We start from the raw sequence: 12,281 nt of genomic DNA on the forward strand, positions 1-12,281 counted from the left end.
TGGGACAACCTGATTACTTTGTATCTACCCCAGCGCTTAGAACAGTGCTTGGCACATAGTATGCGCTTAACAAATACCAGTATTATCATTTTTATTAGAAAGGCAGGGAAATGGTCAGTGGGTGTCGTTGAGGGCAGTGATGGTGACCCCGACTCAAGGATCGAGCCCATTGCATAGCCAAGTTGAATACCCCTAGAAAGGCCAAAGCTCCCAGTGGAGGGGTGATTTCCAAACTCAGATCCCACCCTTACCTCCTTTGGCCCATGCTGGGATCAATGAAATGTTTTTTCTAGGCTACCTGGACCTGAAATTCTGGAACCAGAGGTGGAAATAGCAGGAGGGGGTTGTGGGGCAGTCCCTGTCCTAGCCCTCTGTCTTCCTAGAAGTCTTCTCCAAGAAGTTTTCTTCAGTCATTCATTCAATTGTATTTATTGAGCACTCACTGTGTGCAAAGCACTGAACTGATTGCTTGGGAGAATACAATATAACAATATGAGAGATACATTCCCTGCCCACAACGAGCTAACAGTCTGGGACCTTTGTCTTCCTACAAGTCTTCCCCGATGAGTTTTCTTAAGGAAACTAAGCAGAATGAGTAAACCCATGACCATCATGACAGCTAACACCGCAAGACTAAACAAAGCCATCCCAAGGCAAGATCTCTCATTTAAGACTCATCCAATTTTTGCTTTTTCCAGAAGAAGGATACCAGCCAATTTTGAGATTTGTTTTCATTTCATTCATTCCATGTGAAAAATATGTAAAATAGAAAATATGGTGTTTTCAAAGAGACCGGGTTTAGAATTACTCGCAGTTTTAAATGTCTGACCCTTCTAAACCAGAATGTTCTTGCTTCTGCTGTCTCTCTTTAGTTTGTATTTTTTGGGTTCCCTTGATTGCTAGATGTTTGTTTCTGGAAGATCTCTGCTGTCTATCTGTTTTTATGCTTGAGACCTCTTCTTTCTTTTGAAGTGAAGTGAAACTCCCTTACCATTAGCCCTCAAGGCCTGGGAAGTGATTCACTCTGGGAAATTTCTCTCTATATTTAACAGTATACAAAACATTTTTCTCTTTGACTCCCTACTCCCTGGCCCCTTCAGCAAGGCCTGGGCTCTGACTCTCCCCACCTTTCCTGAAATTTTTCCTGTCTTAAGTGTTCCAGTTTTTCTCTCCCCAACCCAAAGGGAGAAAAAAATTATAGACAACTCCTTGTGAGCAGGGAATATGTCTGTCAATTCATATTCTCCTCTTCCAAGTGCTTAGAATAGAGCTTGGCACATAGTAAGCATTCAATAACTATGATTGATTGACTGATTGATTGATGTTGAAGTGGGGAAAATAGGCCACAATGAGAGCTGGTAAATTGGGTTTGGAGAGGCAGTTTGAAGATGTGATTCATATCTTCCTCAGCTTTATCTCACTTTCTGCCCTTGGACAATTCCCAGTAGTTCTACCCATTTAGAGCCACTTTACAAGTAGGGTGGCAAGAAATGTTGTCTCTAGTCTATGACCTCACTGTGGTCAGGGTATGTCTGTTCACTGTTATATCGTACTTTCCCAAGCGCTTAATGCAGGGTTTTCCAGAAATGCATGAAACCAAGAGCCAGGTAAACTAAGAATGTAGAAATGGGAGTATTTATTTATACTAATGCCTCTCTCCCCACCTGGACACTAAGCTCATTGTGGGCAGGGAATGTGTCCGTTCATTGTTACATTGTACTCTCTCAAGTGCTTAGTACAGTGCTTTGCACACAGTAAGTGCTCAATAAATATGAATGAATGAATGAGTAAATTAAAGTATCGTTGCTTAGTGGATAGACCGCTGGCTCCCAAACCCGCCTCTGCCACTTGTCTGCTGTGTGACCTTGGGCATGTCACTTGACTTCTCTGGGCCTCAGTTACCTCATCTATAAAATGAGGATTAAGACTGTGAGCCCCGTTTGGGAAATGGACTGTGCCCAACCTGAATAACTTGTATCTATCTTGGTGCTTATTACAGTGTCTGGCATATAGTAAGGGCTTATCAAATACTATAAAAAAAGAAGCATTACAAGGACATCATTTTACTCAGGAAAAAAGTGGTTTCAGAAGGTTCATAAAAATTCATAGAAGCCAGGGCTTTTGGGGGACATCAAGAGGTCATCTAATCCATCCATCTTCCTCAAGGCAGGGCTACACTTCTGCCATCCCAAATAGGTGGTATATCCTGAAGGAACTTCAGGGAAGCAAATTGTACCACACTCCATTACGGTCTCACCCACCATGATCTCAACATTCTTTCACCTGAAGTTATTTTCCATTGAATAATCATCTCTATAATTCAGTCAACAGCAAGTTCTTTTGGGCTTTTTTTTCTTTTTGCTTTTATTAGAACAGTCTGGATCAGTAACTCAATTTTCCATTTGCTCTGATTGTTTAGACTTGGTCAAAAAGGAATAAAACTATGTGAGGGACTAGAAGATGCCTTGAACCAAGATCTGGAATGAAATCCACTCTAGCAGAACAGTTCTAAAAATGCTTTATGCTACTGAGAAGCAGGATGGCCTAATGGAAAATGCACAAGCCTGGAAGTCAGAGAACGTAGATTCTAATCCTGGATCTGTAACCTGCTGAGAGACCTTGGGGAAGTCACTTCACTTCTCAGTGCTTCAGTTTCCTTATCGGGAAAATGTGGATTCAATACCTGAACTCCCTCCCCTTCAGATTGTGATCTCCATGTAGGATAGAGACAGAGTCTGACCTGACTATCTTACATCTATTCCAGTCCCCGGTCTAGTGCTGGACACTTAGTAAGTGCTGAACAAATATTAGAGTCATTATTTTAGGAGAGGGCTGGAGAAACTGGAGCAGAAGGCAGATATTTCACTTCGGGAGCTGATTCTACCCTTTAGACACTGTGGACTTTTACTTCTGTCACACTTGTTTTCCCCTCCTCTCTCCACAGCTCCCTCCATAGTTCCTATCATGCACCAGGTAAGTGCCACCATGAGGAGCATCACCCTGTCCTGGCCGCAGCCGGAGCAGCCCAACGGCATTATCCTGGACTATGAGATCCGTTACTACGAGAAGGTGAGCCGGATCTGCACCCCTGACGTTAGCAGCACTGTGGGCTCAAGACCAGCTGCCGTAAGCGTGACTACAATTGGGGGGGGGGGGGGAAGGGAGGGGAGTGAGATGGGTTGGGAAAAAGGATCTTGAAGAGGACAAAGATCCAAAGTCCTCCTGGATCAGAGAAGGACTTAGATGTAGCAAAAAGTAGATTGGGTTTGTTGTGGGCTTGGAATGTGTAATGTTTTAGTTCCCAAGTGCTTAGTGCAAAGCTAATACAGGACAACCGTTACGAAACATCTGAGAAGGCATGGAGGGTTTGGGAGTTTTTTTTATCTAGAACAATAGGTGATTGATCAAAGCGGTAGCTTATTCTCTGGTGTTTTCGTAGATGATCCACTGAATGGCATCATGACATATTCTTCAAAGATTTAGAGCAAATAATAGACTTGCTGATCCACTGTAGAAATAGCCAGCAAGCTCAAAGTTAATCCCTAATGCACACAGTTGGAGAATTCACAGGCCTTCGGGGATAATATCATGGTTGAAGATGTTTCCCGTCTATTTCCACTTGATATTTTAACATGCCTTAAGGCTGTTGAACCATCAGCACCCGGCATTCTGGAGAATACAGTAATTTCTACACAAGCTCTCTTAACCAACGACCAAACCGTAAGAGGTCAGACTAGCACTTAGGAGATTACCACACCTCAGAGGCAAAATAGCAGGCTGAAAAGGCCTCTGTTGAACACGGACTCAGGAGACAGTGGATGCGGTCAAGTCACTGGGGGGATGCCGTGGGGCCTAGATTGGAGTTGGAAGAGTGAGGCTCACTGGTGCCGTGCTGTGGCATGAGTCCCTTACCCAGTCTGTGCCTTAGATCCCTATTGTAAAGTGACGGTAATAATTTCAGGCCTCCCTTTTTCACAGGGATGTGGTAAGGAACAGCGTGGCCAAGTGGAAAGAGCACAGGCCTGGAGGTCAAAGGACCTGGGTTCTAAACCCAGCTGTGCCAGTTGTCTGCTGGGTGACTTTAGGCAAGTCACTTAACTTCTCAGTACCATCATCAAATGCCATCCTTATTATTCTCAGTACCTCAGTTTACCCATCTGTAAAATGGGAATTCAAAGACTGTTCTCCCCTCTACTTAGACTGTGAGCTCCATGTGGGACAGGAATTGTATCTAACTTTATTAATTTGTATCTACCTCAGCGCTATAGAACAGTACGTGACACATAGTAAGCACTTTCCTCTGGACTGCAAGTTTGCTATTATTATTTTCAATCACTAATTATTATTATCTTTGTATTTATTAGGTGCTTAGTATATGTCAAACACTATTCTAACCCCTGGGCTAGATACAACTTAATCACGTTGGATACAGTTCTGTTCAAAAATAGGGCTTACCGTCTAAATGATAGGGCGAAGAACAGGCATTGAATCCCCATTTTACAGTTGAGGAAACTGAGGCACAGAGGAAGTTAAGTGACTTGTCCAAGGTCACCCAGCAAGCAGATTAGTCAGGATTGACTCTCAAGCCCATGATCTTTTCACCAGGCCATTTTGTTCTGATGTGGGGAGGAAACATGTCTACTAACTCTGTGGTAATTTACTTACTTACTCTCAGTAAGCACTCAATAAATACTATTGATTAACAAATACAGTAATAAAAATAGTTAATAATAAACAATGATAAAGGGATACTTAAAGTCAAAGTCCCTTGGAAATTAAAAATCATCCTATATATTTTTAAGGTATAATATCACTACATATCGACTGTCATTCATTATACATGGGAGAAATTTGAAAGATCCAGGTTGACTGTCATAATAATGTTGGTATTTGTTAGGCGCTTACTATGTACAGAGCACTGTTCTGAGCGCTGGGGGAGACACAGGGTAATCAGGTTGTCCCATGTGAGGCTCACAGTTAATCCCCATTTTACAGATGAGGTAACTGAGGCACCGAGAAGTTAAGTGACTTGCCCACAGTCACACAGCTGACAAGTGGCAGAGGCAGGATTCCAACCCATGACCTCTGACTCCCAAGCCCGGGCTCTTTCCACTGAGCCACGCTGTCATCATAGGCAAACTGGCCATATAATCGCCCCATTGTATTTCCTGGTACTGGGTAGATCCAACCTTTAAAAAATAATCCACCATACCTTTCTGGGAGGCATTTTAGTCTACCGGGTTTCAGGCTGTAGTCTGAACTGCTTCAGGGCAACTTCGAATAACCCAGATCAAAATGAATGCTTTCCTGGAATTCGGAGATCAGAGCCTCCAACCACTTTGCTCTGGCTACTGATTTCCAGTCTCAGGGGCCAAGGGAGAGATCCAGGATTACTGTTGGGAGGAGGGAAGGCCAGGTTCCCTTTATCTTCCCGCTGGCCGGCCTGCCCGCCCGTCATTCTCTCTCATTAAAAAGGATTGCAAATTAGCAAAATGATGAAACCCACACCTGCTTATTTTATCCCTTTTTTCTGATCTATGTGAAAAGCGACTTTCTGCTGGAAGCCGTGATTAGCATCAATTTCTGCTGCAGAAGGAAGGTTTATTTTCCCTCATCCTCCAATTTCTCCACTTGCCGATAATTGACACTAATTATTCAAATGGGCACAGAGTAGTTCGGTGCCCAAGGCTGTTTCCACACCAGCAAATTGTAGCCAACACTCTGGAGAACATAGAGCGGGTTGTCAGGCAATAAGAATTATTTGCCCCCGCGCTGCCTATCCCATTATGTTGGCTCAGATTATCATCTGGGTTCTGCTCTTCATGCTACTCTAAAAAGCAATTCTCTGTTGTAAATTTCATTAAGTTATCCTGGCCATTTCAGATGTGTCCTAAAGATGCAAGAAGATAGTGTGCTGTGGTTTGCCAAGTGCTTAGTACAGTGTGTGCATACAGTAAGCCCTCAATAAATACGATTGCTTGCTTGATTGCTGGTACCACCTTCTGATATGATTCCTTCCATCACTTTGATGTCCAGAGTTCGCAGATGCTTCTGACCGGGAGATTCTGTCCTGCAGATGATCTCATTACTTAAAATATTCCTTCCCCCATTCCTGCATGCTCTAGAAGCAGAATGTAGCCCAAGGAGTAGGAGTACATTAGCTCGGGTGACTGCACGAGACCTCGGCTTAATTGTGTCACGTTGGTCCATATATTCAGAGAGATTGGCTCAGGCCATGACTAGCGGTGTGGTTCAAATGACCTAAACCAGTTTCTATTTTTGTTCCTTCCTATTAAATATTTGCATGTGTGACTCTTCCCTAGAGGAGAGTATTCATCATTAGAGGCGAAATTCTTGGCTTCCCGGTTTCGTTTCTAACCTCTGGCTGCCTCTTTCTTCTATTTCTCTTCATCAGCTTGCGACACTCTCAGTTTCATCTCCGTGAACTGAATTAATGGCCCTTCACCCCTCTCGGAGTCCATTAATAAAGAAGTTAACGAGACCAAGCTAATGGCCGTTCCCCTGGTGCACCCAAGCACCTCCTCCCCATTTGGATACGTTTTCCATTTATCATTTCTTTTGTTACTGCGCATAGCCGTTTTTCAGACTCTGGGTCAAGTCTCCTAAGTAAGCCCGAATGAAGGAGCCTATTAGTTGCTGGCTTCTTCGAGATTAACATTTAGAGGTGAACTCATTTTCATAAAGTGTTTTGGGTGAAAGTCCCCTTCTGACTATCTGCTGGGGACCTCTGCTCTCCGTCCGTCTGTCTCGCTCCTTGCTCAGCGCAAGGTCTTCTGCCTGCCTTGTCAGCTCCCTCTCTTTGTCTTTCCGCTCTGCTTTCTGTTCTGCTTCTCTGTCTGTCTGATGGGGCTCTGTCCTGTCTGCTAGTTCTGTCTCACTCCTCATTTGTTGGAATCTCCACTGTCTACTGTCTGTTGGTCTCTTTCTCTCTCTCTTTCACTCTCTCCCCTCTTTCCCTCCTCCTCTATCCTCTTTCCCATTTCTAATCTAATTCTAGACTGTAAGTCCTCTAGACTGGAAGCTCATGGTGGGCAGGGAATGTGTCTACCAAAGCTTTTGTACTGTATAATAATAATAATGTCGGTATTGTTTAAGCGCTTACTCTGTGCAGAGCACTGTTCTAAGCGCTGGGTAGACAGGGGAATGAGTTGTCCGTGGGCTCACAGTCTTAATCCCCATTTTACAGATGAGGTAACTGAGGCACAGAGAAGTGACTTGCCACAGTCAACAGCTGACAAGTGGCAGAGCTGGATTCAAACCATGACTTGACTCAAAACCGTGCTCTTCCATGAGCACGCTGCTCTTTCCTAGAACTTGTACGGTGTTGTGCACACTTTAAGTGCTCATAAATAGCACATTGAATCCTCATTTACTTTCCTTTCTCTCTTCCATCTGCACTAGGAATTTTACCCGCACGGATTTCCATACTCCTGTTTTCAGCGACAGTTTTGTATCTGGCGTCAGTTCAATCATCATACTTTACAGCTGCTTGCCTAGTTTTCCTGTTTGAGTGAAATCAGTGGAACCACGAGATATTCTGAAACAGCTTTCCTCCAGTCAACCAACAGTTCAACTTCATTTATTTAATCCTCGAGGAAGGGAAAATCAAAATTATTGAGGACTGAATGTGGGGAGTGATCTGCAGACGCTGGTAAAGTTTTCCGTGGTCTTACTAAAGCAGTCCAGTGTGTAATGTGAGAAATGATGAAAATGATATAAGGAAATGAGTCTACTGGCCTGTCATAGTAGTAGTAGAATTAGTAATATAATTATATAGTATAGTGGTATTTTCTGAGTATCCCTGGTTCTTTGAAAATACAAGAATAGAGAAGGAACACCCCTTCCCACAAGAAACTCTCACTCTAATGGAGGAAACTACATAAAAGATGAGGGAAGAATCTGCTTCGATACAGTAGCAGCCTCTCGTGGGTAATGGGTTGTTCATGTAGCACTTTTTGGTATTGCTGGAGAATTGTGTGTAAGGTTTATAAAATGGGCCCACTGTATAGTCCTGCTTCTGGCATAGGCTGGTGCAAATCCAAACAAATAATACATGCGAGGTAAAATGAAAAATGTTGCCATGGGAGAGTGACTTTAATTTATTATTTACCGGGAAAAGTTCAGCAGAAGAATGCAACGATGTGTGAACTGAAGTCTAATCTCAGGGCCAAGGGAAATGGTACAGTAGTTTTTTCAACCATGTCCTTGCATGTAAGAAAAGCATCATTGCATCCCTCATCTCATGGCTCTGCCAGCTCGGCCCATTCCTGGTTAAAGAGCATCTATCGTCCCCATTAAGCTTGAATACACGGGCTCGAGACCTTTTCATTCAGGACTTATCTTCCTTACACTAGCCTTACCCTGACCCGGAAGAACACCCCGAGAGAAAGAACATGTATTTGAACGTTGGAACAGAATAGTGTGGGGGGCTTCTAACAGCCCACTACTCTGCAAGCTCAAGTTAATGCGTTTTCTCTTCATGTTTTTAAGGAGCAAATGAGTACATCCTATGGCCAAGAGTCAGACCAACACAGGCAGATCGAGGGGCTGAGGCCCGGCATGGTGTTATTGTGGTCCAGGGAGCAGGACCGTGGCTTGGTTACGGCCAGTACAGTGGGAAGATGTGCTTCCAGACCTGACCGATGGTAAGCAAAGAGACTCTTGCAGCAGGGGAAGAGGAGGGAGGAAAAGCGGGAGAAGAGGACAGAGAGAGATTACACTCGCAGGTGAAACGCCAACCTATAATTGGATTTATTAAATCTCTTTCAGACCATCTCCCAGTAGGGCAACTTGGAGAGAGAGGCTTGTTGGTGTGCTGGGATATTTGATTAATCACAGCTGGAGGAGGAATTGTTTTCAATTTTTATCTATGTCTGCTCTCCCCCACTTCCTTCCCAACATCTAATTGAATTTGTTTGAAATCTCTCTCCACATGGTGACCATGTGGGGGATGAACTTATCTGTGCTCCAAAAAGGACCCAAGCCGTATCCCTTTAAGTCTTCTCTAGAGAAGCAGCAAGGTGTAGTGGATAGAACGGACCTGGAGGCAGAAGGTCATGGTTCTAATCCAGCTCCATCACGTGTCTGCTGGGACCTTGGGCAACTCACTTCACTTCTCTGTGCCTCAGTTACCACATCTGTAAAATTAGGATTGAGACTCTGAACCCCACAGGGGATGGGGACTGTGTCCCATTCAATTTTCTTGCATCCACTGTAGCGCTCAGTGCGGTCCTGGTACATAGTAAGCACTTAACAGATACACAATTATTATTATCAGTATCATCAGTGTTATTATTCTCTGTTAAGTAGACAGGGGTGGGTGGTTTGGTGTCTAGATTATAATAGAGAGGATGAATTCATGGCCTGAATTCATCAGATAACTCCCTACTTGAGTATTCTTGAACTTTTCAGTTAGGGAAGATGTTGATTTTAACTCTGAGATTTTAGCGTTCCTAGCTGCAATGAACTCAAGACCCCATGCAGACTGAAAGTATACCCAGCCTTACAGTCTTTCTGGGAGCTGATCTCCCAGTGTATCATAATAATGATGGTATTTGTTAAGCTCTTACTATGTACCGATCACTGTTCTAAGTGCTGGGGGGAATATAAGGTAATCAGGTTGTCCCAGTGGGGTTCCAGTCTTCATCCCGTTTGCAGATGAAAAAATCGAGGCACAGAGAAGTGAAGTGACTTGCCCAAAGTCACACAGCTGACCATGGCGGAGCCCAGATTAAACTCATGATTCTGACTCCCAGCCGTGCTCTTTTCCACTGAGCCACGCTGCTTCAGTATACTAAAGGAAATCTTGCCAAACATGCAGTCCTCACTCTTCCCCTGTAGCATCACTCCCTTTCTTTCCGAGAACATTCCTCTGACAATTCTACAAAGTCTAATTTCCCTCCCAGGTGTTTCCACCTTTTGTCTAGCTTGTAGTGGTTTTTTTTTATTCTTGTCTTAATTTGTTGTTTATCACACTCTACGTGGTTATTTCCTTTACGCTTTCCTCACAAGTCACTCACTCTTAAACTCGTCGTTGTTCTTCTCCGAATAATACAAGTAAATTATACAATAAACCAGAGAAAATAAAGGGTATGAGCTTCTGTTCAATGCATACCATCCTTTCAGTTCCGTTTTAGAGAATAATAAATAGTCATGTTTTAGAGGGAGGCGTAAAACAGTTTGGATGAAAGAAGAATGGGCCGATTTGAAAAGCTTTAAAAAGTATGGTCTATTTTAAGCCTATTCCTCTACTCTTTGTTGCCTTCATCCATCTGGGCACTGGGTGCTAGCCAGGTTCAAAGTGGAACGGCAGAAATACTCTGAGAGGTGCCAAGCCCGTGGCATTTCAGTTGGATTTGAATCAAGAAATGGCACATTTCTTGAGCATCCTTATTCTTTATTTTGCCAGCAGTATTTGGTGAGCCCCAGAGGTAGATGCATTTCAGAGAGGCAACATAACCTAGAGAAGCAGTGTAGCCTAGTGGAAAGAGCATTGGCCTGGAGTCAAGGTCTGGGTTTCTAACCCCAGCTCTGCCACTTGCCTCCTGTTCGATCTTGTGTGCAGCTCACTTCACTTCTATGGGGATTAAGAGGATGGGGATTAATACTGGGAGCCTTATGTGGGACAGGGACCTGATTATTTTATGTCTACCTAGGAGAGTGCTTGGCACAAAGTAAGGACTTAACAAATACCACTTTTAAAAAATGCTGACAGAGAGCCACATCTGGGGATGCTTTTCACAATTTTGGGGAATCCCACGCTGCCACTTGGCTGTGTGACCTTGGCCAAGGCACTTCACTTCTCTGTGCTCCAGTTACCTCATCTGTAAAATAATAATGTTGGTATTTGTTAAGCGCTTACTATGTGCAGAGCACTGTTCTAAGTGCTGGGGTAGATACTGGGTAATCTGGTTGTCCCACGTGAGGCTCACGGTTAATCCCCAGTTTACAGATGGGGTAACTGAGGCACAGAGAAGTTAAGTGACTTGCCCACAGTCACACAGCTGACAAGTGGCAGAGCGAGATTCGAACCCATGACCTCTGACTCCCAAGCCCGGGCTCTTTCCATTGAGTCACGCTAAGATGGGGATTAATAATAATAATTTTGGTATTTGTTAAGTGCTTACTATGTGCCGAGCACCGTTTTAAGCGCTGGGGTAGATACAGGGTCATCGGGTTGTCCCATTGAGACTGTGAGCTCCGTGTGGGACAGAAACTATGTCCAACCTGATTTGCTTGACTCAACTTAGTCCTTAAGTGCTTAACAAATACCTCAATTATCATTTTATCATTTCTAGCAAGTACCATCCCTTCATCTGCTACCATTAAGCTCTTAGCTCTGTGAAGGCAGTCTTATTTTCTTGTAACATCCCTCAGAGGCAGCGGGAGTGCTTCGGGAAGCAGACACTAAAGAAAGTTGGGAGATGGCCCAGTCACTCATCATTGTAGCTGAGTGAACATGACCATTTTTCTTCGCACTTACCCTCTTCCAGGGCAAAATTTCTAGAAGAAACAGGCTTTGAAATTAGAATTCACTACTTCCACTCCTTCTGTGTCACCCTGACTCGCTCCTTTGCTCTACCCGCTTCTCCCTGCCCGCAGCACTTATGTATAGATCTCTAATTTTATTTATTTATATTGATGCCTGCTTACTTGTATTGCTGTCTGTCTCCCCGCTCTAGACTGTGAGCTCATTTCGGGCAGGGATCGTCTCTCCTCATTGCTGTATTGTACTTTCCAAGTGGTTGGTACAGTGCTCTGCACTGTAAATGCTCAATAAATTCATTCACTCATTCATTCAATCGTATTTATTGAGCACTTACTGTGTGCAGAGCACTGTACTAAGCGCTTGGGAAGTACAATTCCCAATTTATTTTCCCTATTTATTTCCTATTTATTCATAATAGGAAATAAATTTCCCTATTTATTTTGTTAATGAGAAGTACATCACCTTGATTCTATTTATTTGCTATTGCTTTAATGAGATGTTCATCCCCTCGATTCTATTTATTGCTATTGTTCTTGTCTGCCCGTCTCCCCCGATTAGACCGTAAGCCCGTCAAAGGGCAGGGACTGTCTCTATCTGTTACCGATTTGTACATTCCAAGCGCTTAGTACAGTGCTCTGCACATAGTAAGCGCTCAATAAATACTATTGAATGAATGAATGAATACAATTCGGCAACAGATAGAGACAATCCCTACCCAACCAGGGGCTCACAGTCTAGAAGGGGTAGACAGACAACAAAACAAAACAAGTAG

General features: G+C 43.6%; 1 protein-coding gene across 1 annotated transcript in view; it reads left to right on the top strand.

Annotated features, from left to right (window-relative positions):
* The window catches only part of EPHB1 (EPH receptor B1), a 652,092-nt gene that overhangs the window by 502,574 nt on the left and 137,237 nt on the right, over positions 1-12,281 (top strand). Inside the window, 4 exon segments of the mRNA XM_029062965.2 lie at positions 2,945-3,126; positions 3,643-3,720; positions 3,979-3,985; positions 8,512-8,666. Coding sequence (XP_028918798.1) covers positions 2,945-3,126; positions 3,643-3,720; positions 3,979-3,985; positions 8,512-8,666 — 422 coding nt within the window.

The sequence above is a fragment of the Ornithorhynchus anatinus genome, chromosome 1, assembly GCF_004115215.2.
Source record: "Ornithorhynchus anatinus isolate Pmale09 chromosome 1, mOrnAna1.pri.v4, whole genome shotgun sequence".
Lineage (NCBI taxonomy): Eukaryota > Metazoa > Chordata > Mammalia > Monotremata > Ornithorhynchidae > Ornithorhynchus > Ornithorhynchus anatinus.